The 20,917-nt window shown below is 44.9% G+C and overlaps 1 protein-coding gene across 2 annotated transcripts; it reads left to right on the top strand.

The window, feature by feature from the left end:
• The first annotated feature begins 8,516 nt into the window (after positions 1 to 8,516).
• Positions 8,517 to 19,374, top strand: ADCK2 (aarF domain containing kinase 2). Of its 2 annotated transcripts, XM_084652171.1 has the most exons (9): positions 8,517 to 8,774; positions 9,623 to 10,212; positions 11,020 to 11,166; positions 12,214 to 12,342; positions 13,151 to 13,246; positions 14,126 to 14,377; positions 15,480 to 15,608; positions 16,268 to 16,321; positions 17,265 to 19,374. In XM_084652171.1, the coding sequence occupies exons 1-9, from the start codon at positions 8,729 to 8,731 to the stop codon at positions 17,406 to 17,408; spliced, it is 1,587 nt and encodes a 528-aa protein (XP_084508297.1). In that variant the 5' UTR covers positions 8,517 to 8,728; the 3' UTR covers positions 17,409 to 19,374. The 2 variants fall into 2 exon arrangements, with proteins under 2 accessions (XP_084508297.1, XP_084508296.1); XM_084652170.1 differs by lacking the exon at positions 8,517 to 8,774 and having other exon boundaries at positions 8,885 to 10,212.
• The last annotated feature ends 1,543 nt before the right edge of the window (positions 19,375 to 20,917 follow it).

The following is a 20,917-nucleotide window of genomic DNA, read 5'->3' as shown; positions in this document are numbered from 1 at the left end:
GGGAGGAAAACCAAAAGGTCCCTCTTCCTCCTGTTTTTGTTAGGATCAAAAATAATGTGTATAGTAAAAGCAAGGACAAGAACTATATGTAAGAAAGTCATATCTATCTATATCTATATCTGTATCTCCTGGGGCAAATTTAACCCGTCTCCCATTGCAAATAACTGTTGACTTCATAGAGAATTATAATATGTGCAATAGTGAAGAAAATAAAAGAGAGAATGCTGTATGTATTCACAGGATATTTCAACCGACATAAAATCTGCATTCTGTAGCCTTTTACTTTATTTAAAGGGAATTTAGTGATGTTGTATTATACCACTGTGGCTTCGGCTCTGGTTGCTACAGTTTCAAGCTCAACAGACTGAAATTGCCTCTGGTGCTTTTCTGACATGTGGAGGCTCTAGGAACACATGAAGTCCAAGGATAATGACCACAGACACAATCACAAATACAAAGTCATATCTGTACTGCAAGTGTTATTAAAGCAACAAGAAAAGTTAAAATTTCCCATGCATATGGAAATTCTATAAAAAACCTATGGCTCTGTGGATGAGGGGAAAGCAGTGGACGTGTTGTTCCTTTACTTTAGCAAAGCTTTTGACATGGTCTCCCACAGTATTCTTGCCAGCAAGTTAAAGAAGTATGGGCTGGATGGAAGCACTACAAGGTGGATAGAAAGCTGGCTAGATTGTCGGGCTCAACGGGTAGTGATCAATGGCTCCATGTCTAGTTGGCAGCTGGTATCAAGTGGAGTGCCCCAAGGATTGGTCCTGGGGCCGGTTTTGTTCAATATCTTCATAAATGATCTGGAGGATGGTGTGGATTGCACCCTCAGCAAGTTTGCAGATGACACTAAACTGGGAGGAGAGGTAAATACGCTGGAGGGTAGGGATAGGATACAGAGGGACCTAGACAAATTGGAGGATTGGGCCAGAAGAAATCTGAAGAAGTTCAACAAGGACAAGTGCAGAGACCTGCACTTAGGACGGAAGAATCCAATGCACCACTACAGACTAGGGACCGAAAGGCTCGGCAGCAGTTCTGCAGCAAAGGACCTAGGGGTTACAGTGGACGAGAAGCTGGATATGAGTCAACAGTGTGCCCTTGTTGCCAAGAAGGCCAATGGCATTTTGGGATGTATAAGTAGGGGCATTGCCAGCAGATCGAGGGACGTGATTGTTCCCCTCTATTCGACACTGGTGAGGCCTCATCTGGAGTACTGTGTCCAGTTTTGGGCTCCACACTACAAGAAGGATGTGGAAAAATTGGAAAGAGTCCAGCGGAGGGCAACAAAAATGATTAGGGGACTGGAACACATGAGTTATGAGGAGAGGCTGAGGGAACTGGGGATGTTTAGTCTACGGAAGAGAAGAATGACGGGGGATATGATAGCTGCTTTCAACTACCTGAAAGGGGGTTCCAAAGAGGATGGCTCTAGACTTTTCTCAGTGGTAGCAGATGACAGAACATGGAGTAATGGTCTCAAGTTGTAGTGGGGGAGATTTAGGTTGGATATTAGGAAAAACTTTTTCACTAGGAGGGTGGTGAAACACTGGAATGCGTTACCTAGGGAGGTGGTGGGATCTCCTTCCTTAGAAGTTTTTAAGGTCAGGCTTGACAAACCCCTGGCTGGGATGATTTAATTGGGGATCGGTCCTGCTTTGAGCAGGGGGTTGGACTAGATGACCTCCTGAGGTCCCTTCCAACCCTGATATTCTATGACTAATAATTATAACTGTACTCATACTCACAGCCTCAATGATATTCTAGGGTCCGATGGACCTCTCAATAGTCAATCATCACTAGAGGGATGGTTCCTGCTGGGGTTTCCTATGCGGTCATCCCTTGGGTCTTCCCACTTTTACCAAACCATGGAACCCTCTTTTATATTGACCACACCTAACACCTTATGTATATGCATGAAAGTGTCAACCCTCTTTTCCTTATTTGTATTTCCACACCCCATGAATATTGGTTGCCCTATTTTTCATAGGTTGTTTGTACAGTCGTTCCTCTTATTCTCATTAGCATTTATGCCTGACATGTATCCTGTAGTCAAGACAGACATTCAAAGATGTTACAATCAGGTGTCTCATGGTCTTGGAAAATACACTGCAGTCTATCGCAGTCACCTATTGGCACATCTTTACAGTCACCTTCTGACCTTATGGGCATAGGGTTATTCCTAGGTCACTCATTCATGTTAAGTATTCTTAAGCCTATGGCCTAGTATCACTAAGCTAAAATCTTATAGCTCTCAGGATGCAGACCTTGCATTTCAGCCATGGTTTACTTGTATGCCTATTACACAGTCATCACTCCTAAATATTTATCAATTCTATACTTCTATAAATCTTAAAACTTAAATCGATTTAGCGTACATTGATTATATATGAAATAGCATATAAATTGACCATAACTTCACGTAATACAATGATAGATGATAAAATGAACTAATTGGCTATGAGTCTGAGGATCTCAAAGCACATTACAAACTTAGGCCTCTGTCCTGCCAACATTTATTTACACATGTAACTTTATGAGTTCAATGGGACTATGCACGTGAACAGAGTTATAGTTTTGTCCTTTGCTCTTAGCTCAACAAAAACAATATGAAGAAAACATACAGGCACAGTTAACTTTCAGATAACGGTGTTTACTAAACAGCTGATTAGTTTTGCTAAAAAACTGGCAGCTTCTAAAACATAACACACGCGAGTGCCAATAGAAGGCTCAAAAATTATTTAAAGGGATAGTGCACTCCTATACACTAGTTATGCACATACATGCTTGTAAGATCAGGCCCTTAACTAGTCCCCACAACACTCCTATGAGACAAGTATTATTTTCCCTCCACTTTAGAGATAGGGAACAAACACAGAGGGTGAAATTCTGGCCCTAAGTCAGCTGGAGCTTTGCCATTGGTTTCAATAGAGCCTGGATTTCAAGTGACTTGTCCAAAGCCATGCTGCAGATCTGTGGTAGGGACAGTCAGGAAAGCTGGATTCTTTCCCTGGCTCTGCCACAGGTTTGCAGCATGGCTTCGGAGCCCTGGGCTCTACTCATTAGCCCATACTGCTGTGCCCCCTGCCTCTGGCTTTGTAGTAGGAACTTAACGATTTGTATGTGGCCAAACACAGGGTTGATCATTCGGAAAATGTTAATAAATGAACCAGCGAAACTCTCCTCACAGAATCCCTGCATCTTTCCCTGGAGGGCCAACTGGCAACCCTGAGGAGCTATTAGAGGCTGAACATCAGAATGTGGAGAGTGCCATCTAGCTGTGATAATGTACAACTACAACAGAAGAGGCAGAAACCTCTGGACCCTGAGGAGGGAAGGACGTCCACCGCAGCACTGACACAGGGCATTCTGCTTTGAGGAAAGTGCTCTTGAGCGACTTCCTCCAACCAGCCCAAATCTGGTGTTAAGAGGGGTCAGTAAATGTATCCTAAACTAGGAGGCTGGGACTACTGGGGTTAATAAAGGAGAACAATGGAAGGAGAGAAGGATTCCTACAACTTAAAGGGGTCCCTAAACTGGAATGTGCAAAGCAAAGGTTGTCTTTCCTTCCCCACACCTTCACAGAGGGTCTCTTGGAAGACCCCTTGCTCTCCGCTATCTCCAGAAGATCACACCTAGCAATGAGATACTCTCTGAGGGTGGCTGGATGCAGCATCCCACGGAGGAGCTGAGCTCTGGTTGTGAGCTCCCATGCTCTGTGCTGTGACACAGCTGGGCTCCAGAGTTGGTCAGAAAATGGAAAAATAATTTCCTAAAATGTTTAATCTTTTGTTGACCCTTTGCAACCAGCTCTAGGGTGCCAGTAGCCCACCCGGGGGGGCTGAGGGACATTGGGTCATTTAATGATAGCAGTGCTCAGCTCTTTGTACCGTCCCTCATAGACCTCACCAAGTTTCTGTCCATTCCAAAGTTGTTTGGTGGGAGGGGAGGAGGAAAGGAGTTCCTGCAAGGATCTCCTCTCAGAGGTCCTTTCACACTGTCATGTCAAGGGGAGTGGGTGGAGAGAAGTTTAACTCCAGCAAAAGATGGTCCAATGGCTGGAAGCTGAAGCTAGACAAATTCAGACTGGAAGGAAGGTGTCAATTTTTAACATGGAGAGTAATTCTCCACTGGAACAATCTACCCAGGGTTGTGCTGGATTCTCCATCACTGACCATTTTAAAATCAAGATTGGATGCTTTTCTAGATCTGCTCTAGGAATTATTTTGGGGAAGTTCTCTGGTCTGTGTCATACAGGAGGTCAGACTAGATCATCACAATGGCACTTTCTGGCCTTAGAATCTGTGAATCTATAAAAAAAGGGCACAGGACCAATCCTCAAACCTAGGGACCCACGGGACACCAAGGTCATCTGTGCAGAAACCCTTTGTCCCCACACTGTCTCTGCCCCTTGGAAAGTCTTCCTCCAGCTCCCTGATGGCAGTGCTCTATTGAAATCCCACTACACTGCACTTCCCCAGAGACTTCCCAGAGATTCAAGTGTAGGGGCCAAGGTAAGGAGCACTGGGAAGCGCAGTCCTTAGAGCTCTGCTGAAGGCACAGGGAGAGCTCTTCTTCCTCTCCCTAGGTTGGGGGAGCTCACTTCCCAGAGCTAGTTCCACTCTCGCTCTGGCCCATACAGGAGGACTCAGGCAGGAGAATCTGAAGTGGAAGCAGCAAGAAGAACTGCTGGCTCACTGGCTGTGTGTTTCTGGGGCTTCTAGAGTTTCTTGCCAATGGTCAGTGCAATCAGCAGCCTGACAGGTGCTGAGCCCTTCTGAAAATGCTGGTGAATAATTGATTTTTGTTTTGAAGGGGAACTGAAAAATAAAATTAAAAATGGGTCCATTTCAAATGGACTGATTTCCCCCCAGTTTTTCAATACAGAAATAAAAATAATGGGGGGGAGGGGGGTTGAACATAATGTTTCAAATGACATTTTCAAAATGAACTGTCAATGTGAAACAAAATGTGGAAATGATTCCTTTCAAAAACATCTTGACATTTCCTAATTTTTTCCACGCACAACTATTCACCAAATTCAACCTGAATTTGCCAATAGTTTCAGTGCTTTAAAAAAATGCATTTTTCAACAAATTTACTATTTGCTGAAACAAATTGCTGAGATCTAGTGAGGATTGTAAAGGCTCACTGAAATTCTAACGCAACGTACCGAGAGAGCAGTCACGCGATAGTGGCTGGGCCACAGAACAAAAGACCTGCTGGCTAAAGCTCTGGGGTTTTGGAGCTGAGGGAGGAGGGTTTCTCCTCCAGCCTCTGCAGTTCCAGGTGTGATTTATTTGATAGTGTGTCTGCTGCCCACAACTCATGGGTTTGCAATTTCAAGTGTACTGAGCACCTGCAGCTCTCACTGATACCAGTGGATGTTTTTGGCTGGGAGCTAGCGCCTCTAAAAACTGAGACACTTCTATTTAGGTCCCTCAGTATGGATGTCGGTATCTAACTTCAGGCACTCAAGTTTGAAAATGTTGGCCTTCCCTTCCCTTTGGTAAGGCAGAGAAACCCCAGTCCTGCTCCCTGTGGATAATGATGTGTCAGGGGCAAGAGATTAAAAGCAAATAAACGAATCAGAAATGGTCCTGGAGACCACCAAGTTCAGACCCAGACCAGATTCCCAACTCCCTCCGAGTGGGGGTGGGAGAGAAGGGCATTCAGTTTGAAGGGGTTTGGTTCCAGACCACAGTGAGCAGACAGGAACTGTGCGCAAGGCTCTAATATTACTGGGTTGGGGAGCTAAGTCAATACACAGTTTTTTCAATCGTATGAGAGTAGCCGAGATCCCAAGCATTTTCCTGGAGAATTCCCCCAAAGACTCAGTACAGCCCAGCTCACTAATATTTAATACACAGTTCTGCAACCGTTGAAAAAGGATACATTGTCCTGTACTTTACCAACCGCAGAGACATACGACTTGTGGTTTTCTTCACGTCATTTTCTTTTCAATGCCTGGACCTTTTCCTATATTTATTAAACATAAGCCTAGATTCTCTTTCCTACATTAAACCAGAGGCATTTACACCAAAATGTGGAATCAGTTGCTCCTGAAAGCAAACAGATTGGTGGATTCTCTGTAACGTGAAGTCTTTAAATCATGATTTGCAGACTTCAGTAACTCAGAGGTTATGGGCCTATTACAGGAGTGGGTGGGTGAGGTTCTGTGGCCTGCAATGTGCAGGAGGTCAGACTAGATGATCATGATGGTCCCTTCTGATCTTAAAGTCTATGAGTCCCTGTCCTGCTTTCATCTGAGCTATCCATCTGCTTAACTGAAACACAGCAAATGCTCCTGCACTTGTTACATTCACTCCAGAGCACCCCCGTATCATCACCAACACACACATATGTAAAACCTGTTTTGTCACTTAAATCAACTAACCTTCATGTCCATTCATAGCTCCTAGGCATTTCCAGTTATCTCCCTCTCTTTCAATATTTTCGGAACAGAATTAAATATCACAGTGTGTCTGTAATCACTCCAATCTATATTAGATTAGAGATTCCAACAGTGTGGTATTTCTGCTTCTTTATGAGGGTGGTGACTTTGTTTAAATAAACGTTAGATGATTTTAGCTTTTCTACCCATATGAAAAGCCTTGAGCTGTTGCGATCAGAGCTATAAGTACACAATACAATAACTTGTCTTTTAAAAGGAATAAATACTATGGCCAATGTCTTCCACCATTGCCAGTAACAATTCAGAATTTTATGAACAAGATCTCTCACCATATCCCCATGTATTATAAAGCTAGAGGCATGTTATCAAATCCTCATTTATTAATCAAAAAGACTGTTTCTTTCCTTGACATAAACCTCGATCAACCTCTTTCATACTTGGGCATAGCAAAGAATAAATTCATATAGAGTAGAGGTAGGTGAACCTTTTCAGCTGAAACTTTTTTTCAGTGAGGAATGCAGATTTGACAACACCCAAGCTATTTTGCTAATTCAAGCTGATTTTGCTGAATTGTTTGTTGTTAAAAAAATTCAGAAAAAAATTGAAATTTTGTTTTGAGATATTTTAAAAATGAAACATTTCAAGTTTTGGTTTGAAATGATTTCAAAATTTCCTTTAGTTTTTTTAAAGGTTTAAAATGGTTAGGATGAAAACAAAACATTTTGATTTTGTCTGAAGAAAATGTTTTCTTCAACCCCAAATGATTTCTTCCCTTTTCAATTGACCAAAAATTCTAGAAAATTTTTGTTTTCAGTTCTAACCTCAAATAAAACTTTCCCCTGAATTTTCAAAATTGCCAAGGAACTACAAAATCTGTCATTTGCCCGACTCACATGTAGTTTCTCCTGCAGGGAAAGGAGCTACTGTGCTTTTACATACTCTCCTTCTAGTAACAAGATGAAAACAAACAAGAGAAATATCCCAAAAGTTAAAACAAGATTAAAGAACAAAATCAAATATCTAACTCAGAAGTCACAGAGCAGAGAATTAAAACCAAAATCTCAAGATTTAGACTAAAAATCAACTTAAAATATTATTTTCTACTACTAGAAGGCGATGCTGGGAAAAGCCATAATCGTTTTTGCCTGCAAAACAGCCTTACTCTGACAGATGAGATGTCTCTATCCCAAACTAGGCGAGCCCTGGAAACAGACTAATTTCCCCCCCTGCCAGAGGCTCTACCTGCCGAAATTATCAAGGGATGGAAAATGTAATTTACCAGGAAGTAGAACACCTTTCAGCGGACTCCCCAAACAGCGACCGAGCAGAACAAAAACATCATTTTAATAACTTCAGGGATTGACTCCATTGTACACGGCACAGGTTAAGTGCGACCTGGCCAGGAAGGTTAGGACCAAGTTATATTGATAATAACGGAGGCCCACAAGAGCTTGTAAGGACTGAAACTTGAAACAAATCTTGAAAGGCAGTAGTGAACAACACTACAATGAATAGCAGGGCGGGAGATACAAATGTAGGCCCACCCCATGTCTAAACAAGACTATGTCCTAAATGAAAAGGAGGGCTTGTGGCACCTTAGAGACTCACCAATTTATCTGAGCATGAGCTTTGGTGAGCTACAGCTCACTTCATTGGACGCAGTGAGCTATAGCCCACCAAAGCTCATGCTCACTGTAGCTCACGAAAGCTTATGCTCAGATAAATTGGTGAGTCTCTAAGGTGCCACAAGCCCTCCTTTTCTTATTGCGAATACAGACTAACAGGCTGCTACTCTGAAATATGTCCTAAATGAATAACTGTCCTGAAAAGACAGAATTTGCTGCCAGCCGAGGAAGGGCCGAACGGGCTGGCCAATGGATAACGGGGCCAGCTGGAAGGTACTAGCCAGTTCTTACACAAAAAGACACCCTGCTCTAGAAGCTTGCGAAGCACCGGCCCTGTGGGCGCCTGGTACCCGCGAGCCACGGGGGAAAGCGCGCTCTCTGCAAGCCCCGTAAGGGCGGCAGGGACGGGCTCCGGCCCCCGCCCTGCAGCGCCCAGCGCCGGCCGCTGTCTCTTTAAGGGGCGGGGCCATGGCGGCGCGCGGAAGTCCGCGGGCTCGGAACGTCGTGTAGCCCGCTCGCTTCGCCCCGCGCGCCGCGGCGTGGAGACGGGAGCAGATCGGCGCGGCCCGGGGGCTCTGCCGCGCCCACCAGCCCCCCGCGTGCTTTGGCTCCGCGGCGGGGAGGCGCCGCTGTTCATCCCCCGGCTTTGCCCCTCCGCTCCCCGGCGGGACGCTGGGTCCGAATGAAGCGGTCGCTGGGGCGGCAGGGAAACCGGCGAGACGGGGAAGGTGAAGGGGCGAGCGGGTTGGCTGTGAGGGGGATGCAGAGGCTCGCGTCCAGCAGAGCCGGGCCGGGCCTGGGGGAGGTTGCGCTCTGACGTAAGAACAGAGACTGTTGACCTGATTCTCGCGGGGGGGCGGGGGGAGAACTGTACTCACCCATGGGGGGGAGCAAGTCAGCCCAAACCCCAGCCTTTGGTCTCCCAACAGCAGATGCTGGTGCTGACAGGTACAGACTCGCGGAGGTGTTTTTTTTTTCTTTTTGCACTTTGGTGTAACAAACAAAACCAAGCCTTGTAAATCCAGTTTCTGAGCATCACCTCGGGTGCTTTTTTTTTTCCTCCCGTTTTTCACCAACACGGAAGCAAAACGAAAAATGACAAATGTTTGATTTGGCTGCTGCTGTTCTCCATTTGGGCTGAACTGTCCGCCAATAGATACACAACTTTCTCTGTCATTTTTGACCTCCAGGATTATGTTTGCCTGGGGCTGCGCTGCTAGGATTTACCTTTTCAGTTTAAGGCCCCTCAATGTAAGGAAAAACCTGGTTTGGATAAGATGGGGTAATAAATTTGGCAACTCCCCATCTAGTGATAAACACAGCTTGATCAAAACTCAAGCCTTGGCTAAGATCACCTTAGTGTGCTGGGGGATCACGAAGGTGTCTGTTGTGAGATGCCAGGAAGTATCAAACGAATGTGCATCCGTATTTCCAGAACCTGCCAAAAATAAACAACCTTCAGCTGGATTCTTCTGGCATCTTGGCTTTGCCCTTCGCCTGGGACTCCGGGCTTGTGTTCTCTTGTTGAAGTTTGGCCCTTTGCTTCTGCTTTATCCCTTGACCTACCTGTCTTCAGGTTTTTCAGCCCTCTGGCTCCATCTTCTGCTCAAGGCCACGGAGTCCTCGGGTCCCACTTATATCAAGCTGGGCCAGTGGGCATGCACCAGGAGAGATCTCTTCTCTGAAGAGTTCTGTATTAAGTTTTCCAAGCTTCATGTCAAGGTGACCCCTCATCCCTGGGGTTGCACCAAACACTTCCTCAGGAGAGCATTTGGGGAAGACTGGAAGAGAGTCCTCAAGTTTAAAAGCAAGGAACCCATTGGCTCGGGTTGTGTTGCTCAGGTATATAAAGCTTATGCTGATGCCACTACTATTGAGGACCCCCAGTTCGAGGAACGAGTGAAGAACTCTGAAACAGAATCTGCTTTTGAAGCCTGGGAGGTGTCTGGTCTTAAGGGCCTCTTCAGGTGGCCCTGGAAATGGAAGGCTGGAGAGATTTTGGAAGACGGCAGTGCAGACCAGTCACTTCAGGAAGAACGTTCCAATGAAGGTATTAATAGAAATGCTGCCTCTGAGAAGCAGATGTCTGGATCTCAGCTAACTACAAACACATCATCTGTCGACGGTTTAGATGAGATGGACCATCTTATTCCTGTAGCCATTAAAGTAAGTAATATAGATTGTTGGCGGATGACTGGAATTAGAGATTGCTGAGTGAATCTGATGGAGAATTTAGTTCTCATGAAAAATTAATAGATGTGGCGAGGACTAAATGCAGTGCAGGAGGGGTGCTGCTTAACCTTTCTGCCCCTGCAGTTTTTTCCCAGTATTCTTCATTTGGAGCCTGTGGTACTGCTTGTCACAAAATGCTACTAATGATCCTCAAACCTGATCCTCAACAGCCCTTGCTGTTGCATGTCTGGGACTCTCCAAAATACAGACACTCCAGTCATGCCCTGTTGACTGCCATGTGGGCACTAGACATGACCATTAAGGCCCCATTTATTTTAAAACTGTGTACTGAGCTAGACTTCACTTTTGGTCTTAAGTAAATTCTCCAGCTCTTCTCTGCTTCTTTTTAACCATAAAATAAATACTCTGTTCAGGCCCCCCCCACCGTTGAATACCAATAGATAGTATGCTGCAGATGAAGGGAGGATGGGGAAAGCTGTTGTAAATTAGTTTTGGTGACATTGTAGGCTCTAAACTGAATAAATGTGAGTAGTTTAAAAAGTATTATAAAGACTTCCTTGAGTCACATTTTGAAGCATGGATCCCTGGGAAATGTGCATTGTTGACAGAGCTAACAGCAGCCCCTTTTTAGTCGAAAGGGTATTTCCATTACAGCCTGGCTTGTGACTATTCAGGAGCTTACTTACTTACTTAGCTTACTAAACTGAATGGACTGGCTTCCCTACAGTGTCGGCATCATGCCCATGGGAGATGATCTGCCTACTGTTGTTTCTCGCGCAGGTCCTGCATCCTGGACTAGTCCACCAGGTCCAGATAGATCTGCTTCTGATGAAGATGGGGAGCAAGATCATTGGGCTTTTCCCGGGGCTCAAGTGGCTAAGTCTGACTGAAATAGTGGAGGAGTTTGAGAAGCTCATGACTCAACAGGTGGGCATAATTCCATACTCTGTATATACTGAAGCACGGTTGCTTCCTCCCTTTGTCATACATCCACCTACCCATTATTACCAGAAATTAAGAAGAGAATCTGGCATCTTGTGCAGCATCACTGCATTCTGGTGCACGGTAGTGACATCAGTAATTACACCAGGGATGTCTTCAGCCCCAGGGTGTTTAGTACCTCCTTGGTCAGGCAGCCAGGCCTTTTGCCTAGGGTACAAACTGTGAGAAGAGTCAGGACAGGATCGGTATCTGAGAAGCCTGCCCTCGTTTCCTTTCATTTCTCTTTTAGGGAGATAATAATACTCACAGGATAGTCATCATTTCCAAATTATGGAGGGGCGGTCACCCTTCTGATTCCTCAAACAGCCACTGAGAGCTAAGAAATATATTTTGGGGGTATGAAGGAGTGTGACTTAGAGAGGAAGCATGGTCTTGTGCTTAAGGCACTGGATTGGAACTCTGGAATCCTGATTCGGTTCTGGACTCTGCTGCAGACTGCCTGGGTGACCTTGGGCAAGACGCTTCTAATTTCTTCCTGCCTGAGTTCTCTGTCTGTAACATGAGGATAACACTTCCTTTCTCCTACCCTTTGGCAGGTCTAGTTAGATTGTACACTCTTTCTGGGGCAAGGAATGTCACTTATGTGTATGTACAGCACCTAACGCAATGGGTCCCCATCTTGGTTGTGACCCTGCACGACTGTAATACAGATCATAAATAGGAATATTTGTCACTTTTTTCTATCTAATTGAAGTAGTTCTAAGATGCCTACTCCTGGGGTGCCTCATTTTGTAATATTTCCACTAGGAAAGCTTTGCTAAGAAACACCATCTCTTTTTTTTTTTTTTTTTTTTTTTTTTTCCATTGAGGTTCTTGCTTTTTAACCAGTTTTCTGGTGGAGTTGGCTGAGTACCGTTGGGATTGAATGTGAGGCAGTGTGGTGGTAGCTCAGGCAGGACCCTCCAGGCTTCCTGTCCTCCTAGTTCTGCACCCCTGTACCACTCAGTCTCCCCTTTCTCTTCATCCCTCTAGCTTGACCTACGCTATGAAGCCAGAAACCTGGAGTGCTTCCAGAAAAATTTCCTGGATGTGGATTTTGTTAAGTTCCCAACTCCACTTCACCCCTTTGTAACGAGAAATATCCTGGTGGAAACATTTGAGGTAAGAGCTACAGCGGCCATGAGAAGAATGGGGGTGCTAAAGGTTTACACTCAATGGTTGATCTCAACCTCAACACAAAGCCCTTTCCTAGAGGTGGCCTAGGGGGGGAAAGATGAGTGGTAGGAGAGTGCGTCTCTCTGCTATTGGCTAAAATGTGTCTGGGTCCTTCCTTCACTCTTTCCTTTCTCGCTCTTCTTTTCAAGGTCACTTTCCCTGAAATAAGGGTGAGAAATGTAGTCTCAACTCTGTGTAGGAAAGGGCACAAGACCCTGTGTAGGAAAGGGCACAAGACCCTGGGTGCTAAAAGGAAACCAGAACTGTTCTCTAGCAATCTTGTGTTTCTGTTTGTGTTTTCTGCCCGTAAAACACTCCAGTTCTCCTTTTCTGTGTTACGGTTGGGTGAATAGTTCAAGAATCTAACCTGATCTGGTCCAATAAAGGGATATAGTTGGGTTTGTTGGTTCATCTTCATCGTGGGCCAGCTTTGAATCCGCTCCCAAAGCTGTTCTTTCAGCTCCACTCTGTGTGTCAATTCTACCTATATGTTTTCTTTAGTATCTCTTACCCCCAAAATCCCTCATAGCCTGTTTCACACCCACTTAGCCAATCACCTCCCAGTCCCAAACCTTTGCTTCTCTGGCTTAATCAGCCACAGCAAATTCAGCCTGTATTAACCTAGCCCCCTTTGCGGCATCTTCATTGTCCTGCCAAGGACAGGAGAGACCATGACCCTGGAATGCGGGTGGTGGGGGAGTAAGACATAGGGATCTATAGGATCTGTCTGACTCCCATTCTGTCTTTGTTTAAGGAGAGTCAGCCCATATCCCAGTATCTGCACATGGACATTTCCTCGGAGCTCAAGAAGAGACTAGCCAAGATGGGCATAGACATGCTCCTAAAGATGGTAAGAGTCTGGGCTGTGGTGTTAGAGTTGAACTGAAGAGGAGGATGCCTTCCCGTTGTTAAAATAATTCAGTTAGCCTAATACGTGTGTGTGTGTATATATATACACACACACACACGCAGGTGTATTGCTTTGGGAAGCCATAGAACTGTATTTAATTTAATATTAAACACATAGCTTTGGAGACGTAAAGCACAATGTAAGTTTTAAGTATCATCTCGGCGGAGGCTACAGGACTTATAAAAGCCCCAGGGAAACAAGCTAACCTTCTAATTCCATTTGTCAAAGCATCTGCTGCTACCAATTTACAGGTAGGTGAAATATAATATTGAGCATGGAACAAAGAAAATAAATCTGGCCAGCTCTTGTGAGCAATGCAACTTACCCTCATTTTTCTGTTGAGTTGAAGGTGGTTCGCCCAGCGCGGGCTTTGCAACCTGTAACTATTCAGTTACTCAGTCATGGCCAGAGTGAATGCTGGATTCTGAATGGGTACTGGCAATGAGAAGCCAGAGTTCTGTCCAGTTATGGCTTATTTTCAGACACTAATGCTGTTCCTGGTCTGTTATTCCCCAGAACTATCTTGGACTCATAGTAAATCTTCATTTTCGCTACATGCAGCTTTGCCGATGCACCCTGATTTTTGCCTACAGCATCTCCTGCTGTTTCAGCATTGGGCCACTGCTGAGCAGAAGCTACTAACTGTATCCGTGTGTATTGGTTTTGTGATGTGGCAAAGAGATCATGGGGGGACAGGACTGAAACCACCCCACTTATGCCATTTACCATCTACTCAGGTTTTGGATGCAGGTCTCACACCGTGGAAGATTTTACTCCAGTTACCTTTGTCCTTTTTATTATAAATATCACCCCCTCCAGGTGTTCGTTGATAATTTTGTCCACGCTGACCTGCACCCTGGGAACATCTTGGTCCAGGGCACCGCGCATTTCAGCGCTGGCCACAAGAATCAGACCGCCATTGTGGACATGTGTGACACGCTGATCGTGGAAGTGCAGCTGTCCCCCTGCCCGCTCCGTCTGATGCTGCTGGATGCAGGGATTGTGGCAGAGCTGCAGGGAGCTGACCTTCAGAACTTCAAGGCAGTCTTCACAGCTGTGGTACAGGGACAGGTGAGGCCTGCTCCAGATGGGTGCTGACGGCTCTGGATTTGGGGGAAGGGAGACATCTGGAATTCTTCAGTCATTTCAGTTGTCAGCAGTACATTATACAACCGTTCCCCAAGCGAGTGCCAGAACAGGTACAACCCACACATCAGCACTTCCACAACCCTCTTGCTGCATTTCATTCTTGAGCTGGAGGGTCCACCTCACTGCAAGAGGATGTAGTTTTATCTTCACACCCATTCAGTCTTTGGCCTCTTGTCTGAGACTGCCAGCATGCAGTAAATAGTTGTCTGTCAGGAACTGTTCTGAGACCAGACTCATCTCACACAGCCACTGAAGTGAAACTACTTCCAGTCACTAGAAACACAAGCTGGCTTTGAACTAGCTCGGCCTACAGATGAATGGCTTTTACAGAAGGTCCTGTCACTATTTCCATGGGCCAGCCAGCCCCCAGGGTATGTGTAGTAGGCTGCATCCCTGAGCTAGCATCTCCCAGCTGGCCCTCTAAATTAGTTCCACCCACACTGGCTTGGAAGCCTCTCATATAAACAAAACTTGAAAAACCCTTCACACCAAAATGTCCCTTTCTCGCCAGGCATCTCTGCTGGGGTGGGGATTCCCAGTGTTCCCTCCATTTTTGGAGGCAGAGGGTTTTGTTTCAGTCACCCTGACATGGGAGCAGTTAGCTATCAGTGCTCTTCTTACCACTGTCTCCCCTATTATGAGGGAAGAGGCATATTATATGCAGCCCTCCTTCCCAGAACTTGTCCTGATTGGCTGAGAGAGCAGGGAGTTCTGCGCTGCCCAACACTAGAAGGCTTCTAGTCTCTGGCCCTAAAAGGAACAGGGGCTTTAGGTCTTCCCACATAGTGACTGTCCCCCCAGAACCACTTCCCCTCTCTCTGTCAGTCTCTGTCTGCCCTCAAACTCCTGAGGAGGGTAGGCTGGCCCCTGAGAGCGCCCCCTCTGGTCAAAAAGAAATTTAATTACTATAGGTGCCACTGGAAGCCTGAGAGTGAGGGTACTGTGCGCAGCTGCATTAGAGATCTGGTGGTGTTACCATGGTGTGGGATTCTTATAGACACATCTCTTCCTACTTGTTTCACAGGGGGAGAGAGTGGCAGAATTGATCCTTCATCACGCCAGAGCTAACCAGTGCAAGGACATAGAGAGATTCAAAGTTGAAATGGCAGAGCTAGTGACCAAGGCCAGGACGAACACTGTAGCACTGGGAAAGGTGAGCAGACTAAATATGGTACCCAGCCCAGGACACTATCTCTTATTGAGTACACCCAGGCTTTTAAATGGGCCCAGATTGAAAGACCAGACGCTTACACATCAGCCATCTCTCTTGTCAGTGTTACCAATTCTTTACGATTCTTTATTCTCACAGCTGGAGAAAAACTCCATCAAGGCCCCTAACTCTTTATTTCCTTCTAACTCAAAATAGTGTTGACTGTTTTTAATCCAAGGAGTTGTAGCCTTTATCCTTCTGGCTAAATCCTGCTGGGACTCCCTTTGAAACCAATAGTAGTGCTCCACCAGTGAGGCTGCAGAGCAAAGCAGGGACCGATTGTTGTGTCTCCTCAACCCTCTTACCTTCTTCCTGGGCTGGAGGGTTGAGAGAGCCATAGATATTGGTGAGTCTCAGCTGATGCCCTCTGAATATTTACCAACATCCTGATGGATAAGGCTGTCAATGGAGCATAGCACATATTGTTGTCTGAGCAATATCTCTAATAATAAAATCTGACACTTAATATTCTTCGACTTTACACGGATCATACAATATGCCAGTAGCTTACTCTGGTAAATCCCTCCCGTTCCTGCTGGTAGTAGTGTTCATGGTCTCCTGTTCAGCAGAGTTAACTTTTTCTTTGTATCTTTACGTCCCAGCTTCAAGTGGCGAATCTGCTCTCCAGTGTCTTTAAGTTACTGATGATGCACAAGGTGAGGTTCTTGGTGTTCATTTCATTCTCTTTAAAAGTTATGCCAGGCTTTGCCATCTGAAAGATGGGCAGGGGGGAACCATTGGGATTGCATAGGTGAGGGAGAGTGTCTGAAATGTGCGGGGGGATCGTGCATGCCGTATTGCCTGCGATGCTTGGAAACGAGTGCCTTAAAGTCTTTGAGGCCAGTGAGGGTTTTTCCATCTATTTCAAGGGGCTTTGGATCTGGCCCTCAAGAACCTGCATTTCAGAACTGACGTCAGACCTTAAAAGGACAGTGTTGGTGTCTCCATTTATTTTTTCCTTACTGTTACAAGTAAAATGAAAGCAATTTGCTTTTTTCCCTGCATGCATTGCTTATTTATTATAGGGTTGCGTAGGTGCACTGGGCTCTACACGCTGGTTTGTGAGGGGGTTACTCAGGAGGTACTGGCGCTTACTTTAAAGCGGAAAAAAATCACTTGTTTAATTGAATTCAGCTGAGCTATAACAATGCTTCTGTGAACTAGGGAGCATGCTCCATGGGGCTCCCTCCATGACAGTGTGGAGAGAGGGTGCACATTGCCCCTTTTCATGCGTGTGTACTTGCCAGGTCCATGGAAGCTCCTACAGCCGAGTTGGCACTGGGCAGCACTCCTAACTCCTGCTCCTCCATAGAGGGAAAAATCCTCTCCTATATGGAAGTGCAGAGTACTGTCTACTGGGCTGACTTAGGACGTCTCCTTTTGACATGATCAGCTTCCCCTCCTCAGTTCTGCTGAATTGCAGCGAGGCTGATTTGAAACTGAAGGGAAATGAGTGAGCTCCTGTGTCGCAGTCCAGCTGCCTACGCACATAGACGCCCTCCCAGCCCACACCCACCGCAGGCTGGCACCTCAGCGAAAGGGGCTTGGAAAGCACAAAGGCACCCAAGTCCATTATAACCTTTGCACGTGTGCTTTCAGGTGAAGCTGGAGAGTAATTTTGCCTCAGTTGTCTTTGCCATCATGGTTTTGGAAGGGCTTGCCCGTTCGCTGGACCCCGAACTGGACATCTTGGAGGCAGCTAAACCACTTCTCATCAGAACCGCCGCTTCTCTCCTAGAGTAGCAGCAGCCACGGACATTTGTCTTGCATTGCTGGGCTCTTTGGCAAGGACTGTCTGTGCTCCTTGGCAGCCGATGGGGAAACAGCCTGAAGCTGAGGACAGGCCCTCACCTCTGAGAAGCAGTGGGCTATTCCCCATTAAACTGGGTATCAGCCATCACCACCCAGGCAGCATCCAGGTGCCAAAGACCTTTCCAGCTGACTTCATGGTCTCCCATCCTGCCTATGAGAGAATGCTGTTCTACGACAATAAAGCCCTTTAATTTGTATCCAAGTTTGAGTAACAAATATTGACGTTGAGCTATGGCTTGGTGAGACTTTGTTAGGAATCAGGCTTCCTTATTGATTAGTCCTACTTTGCTGAAAGGCTGAAACTGCAATGAGAGGGTGTCATACAAGTGGATAGATAGAAAAGCCTTAGAAATGCAATTGTAAACATCAGACATTTTGCAGCTTGAAATGGTGGGTTCTGACTCCCTTCGAGAGAACTTCACTTTCAGCCTTATGGGCCTTTTAGAATTTTACACGTTCATACGATCTGGTATTCTTTGTTAGTTGGGTTTGACAGGATGTTGGGTAGTCCTTCAGCCTGACTCAAGTGACACTGTCAAGTCATCTAGGTTCCCAAGATTGCTATAATCTAATGGGGGGAAGTAGTCTGGGTTTGAAACATCTTTTAAAAATGTTTAGATCTCACCGCTGTGATCAGGAGTTTAAAATTAAAAAAAAACAAAAAAAAAAACACATCTCTCTTGTGGAACAAAACCATGTGTGAGTTCCCCCTGTAGGCTAGCTCCTAAAAGCTATAGTTGGATTGGGCTTTAAAGAGCCAGATCCATTTTAGTGTCATTTCAATCCCAGGGGAGGGGATCAGTCATAGTCAAATAGGGAGGGGAGGGGGGAATATTCTTTTCAGGCTTTGAAGAAATAGAAGCTATACATATTTTTTAAATGGTTGCTAAGCATCTCTTACTCTGGGGAGCTGGCGATCTCCATGTATTCTGTTGCTGGAAGAAGATTGCATCCTATTTAGTGTAGGGTTTGACACTGTGTACAAGCTCAGCATGGTTTTCCTCCAGCATCAGCAAATTAAAGATGGATCTTAGTGTGCAAGGAGCAGAAATGTTTGCTGAAGTCTGAGGAGCAGGGGCTCAAGCCTGCCATTAACTTCAGTGGATGCAGGATCAGACCCTGTGCTGGTTAGTGTGAATAGCAGTGACATGAGAGTGCAGAGAAGACTGCTGTTAAGACTATTTGAACAGGCAATGGAGACCTGGTTCCACCTTCCTATATTGACAGCATTCATTTGTCCTTAAACACTACCCTTCCTAATGGCATTGGAATGTTACCCATAAGCCTTTCCACAGATTAAATGTTACAAAATGGATTTTGTTTTTGTTACTATTTTCTTGAAAGAGGAAGCACTCTGGGGAAGGATGTAATTTAAAACGCACCATTTATCAATCTCCTCTTGGCTGACACATTTTTGAGTCGTTGCTAGTGTAAGTACCTTTATAGGAAACATGATTTTACAAAAACTCTGTTGCTTATGAACGTCTGAGTAAAATAACTTCTGAATATCCACCTGTGAGAAGCTGCTGATTTTTATAAGATCTAACTTGCTGAACAACTGCAACTAAGGACAAGATCAGACAGCTTGTTATAAATATAGTTTCAGAGGCCCGTGAGTCCATTTTTATATTGAAATGTTTGGGGTTTTTTTTCTTCTTCATTCTTTCCCCCTATACATCAAAGTTGTTAAAGTAACTAACTACATTAACTAAGTCATTATACTAGGAGTGAATAATCTGATTATTTTGAAGGAACAACAATATTCACTACATTGTTACTTTTTTGAGCCATCTGGCATGAGTGGTGATGCCTTGGTACTCAGTGTGACCACAGAGGCCTGGTGCCACCTACACAAGTGATTCAAAAGTTCTGGCTATTAAAATCTGAAAAAAATCAACATACTTTTCACTGTACTATGTTATCAATATCATTTCTATTTGTACTGCCCTGAGATCCCAGTCAGGAGCAGGGTTCCTCTGTGTTCTTAAATCATTTTAGACAAAATGGACTAGTCAGTTTTTTCACTCTCAGGTTCTCATGGGCTAGCCTAATGCTGTAGAAATTTGGGTTATAAACAATAAAGGAGATTATTTGTTTTAAAGAAAAAGTTGGTTCCATAATTAAAATGTAATCACGGAAACATTTGTTAGTCATGGTTTGAGAAAGCTGTTCTACAAAACTCAAGTGAGGTATGCTGAGGTTAAAAACACCGTGACTACAAGGCACTTTAGACTCAGACTCAAAGGTCAGAAGGGACCATCATGGTCATCTAGTCTGAGCTGCTTTTTCCGAGCTAAACGAGGCAAGGTCAGCCCAAAGCAGGTGTATAGTGCTGTGATTGCTTAGTTTGCCTTATGGTAAAACTAAGATGCCTGGTCTTCACTGTGGTTTTACCTTGGCAGAGCTCATGCTAGGTACCAAGTGTGTAAAAAAAAAAAAACAAAACAAAAAAAAAAACCAAAAAAAGCACCTTTTTAGCAGTCACGACAAGGCCCTTAGTTTGCTTAGAAAGACGCTGGATCCATGACCTAGCTCTATGTAACTGGCATTCACTGAAAGATCTGAGGGCATGACCTTCAAGCCTTATCTATGGGAATATGTTCTAATGCTTGAAGAGCAGAAAGTGCAAGTGGTCAGCTACTCTGCATTAAAAAAAGTTATAAAAAGATCAGTGTCTATAAACAGCTGGTTCTGTGAAGACGTGAATCGATATAATCCCTCATCGCTGTGGGTTTTGCATTGTACAATCAATGTTGTTCCAAGCAATTTGTTAGTTTCACAAAGCGCACAGAATGTAATGTGGTAGTTTTATCTATTTAATTAAATTTTAGTTCTGTTATATTATCATTTGAAACACAATATCTCAAGTGGGGATTATTCCTATCATACCATATAGGAAATCAGACCATTTAGAGTTGCAGTAAAAGGGATTCTTATCAAATGAAGTGTTCTAAATCTTGTGTCATTTGTGGTCACAAGAGAGCACGTCATTAGTTACATTTCTGGCTAATTAAAGCCAAGGCTAGGAGCTCTCTGCTGCTGAAGGAGAAGCTCAAAGTTGACATGGATACCTGATGATGCCAGGCAGTGGACTGGCATTCACAAAAGTGACAGTCATCACCCCTCACAGGAGTGGAAAGAAAAACACGTGGAAGTAGCAGTAGCCTGTATTAGTCTGGGTGTGATGCTTTAAAGATACTTGCGGTTTCCAAGCAAGGCTCTTGTAGCCTCCCATCCCCTTGCTGGGAAGGCTACATGCAGGGGAAAAATGTAGGACTGTACAGCAGAGCTGACAGCTTGTCTATGGCAGTGACCAGTGCTGAAAGCTTCTATATGGTATCACGGGCATCAGGAAGGAAATACTTCCTGTTCTCCAGCTGCTAATCTGTTTCTGCAAGAAGCATGAGAAATGGCAGCTCTTGTAATTTCATCCTAGAGTT

The sequence above is a fragment of the Lepidochelys olivacea genome (genome assembly GCF_965140295.1).
Source record: "Lepidochelys olivacea isolate rLepOli2 genome assembly, chromosome: 1".
NCBI lineage: Eukaryota > Metazoa > Chordata > Testudines > Cheloniidae > Lepidochelys > Lepidochelys olivacea.
This window is presented reverse-complemented; position numbering and strand designations above follow the sequence as displayed.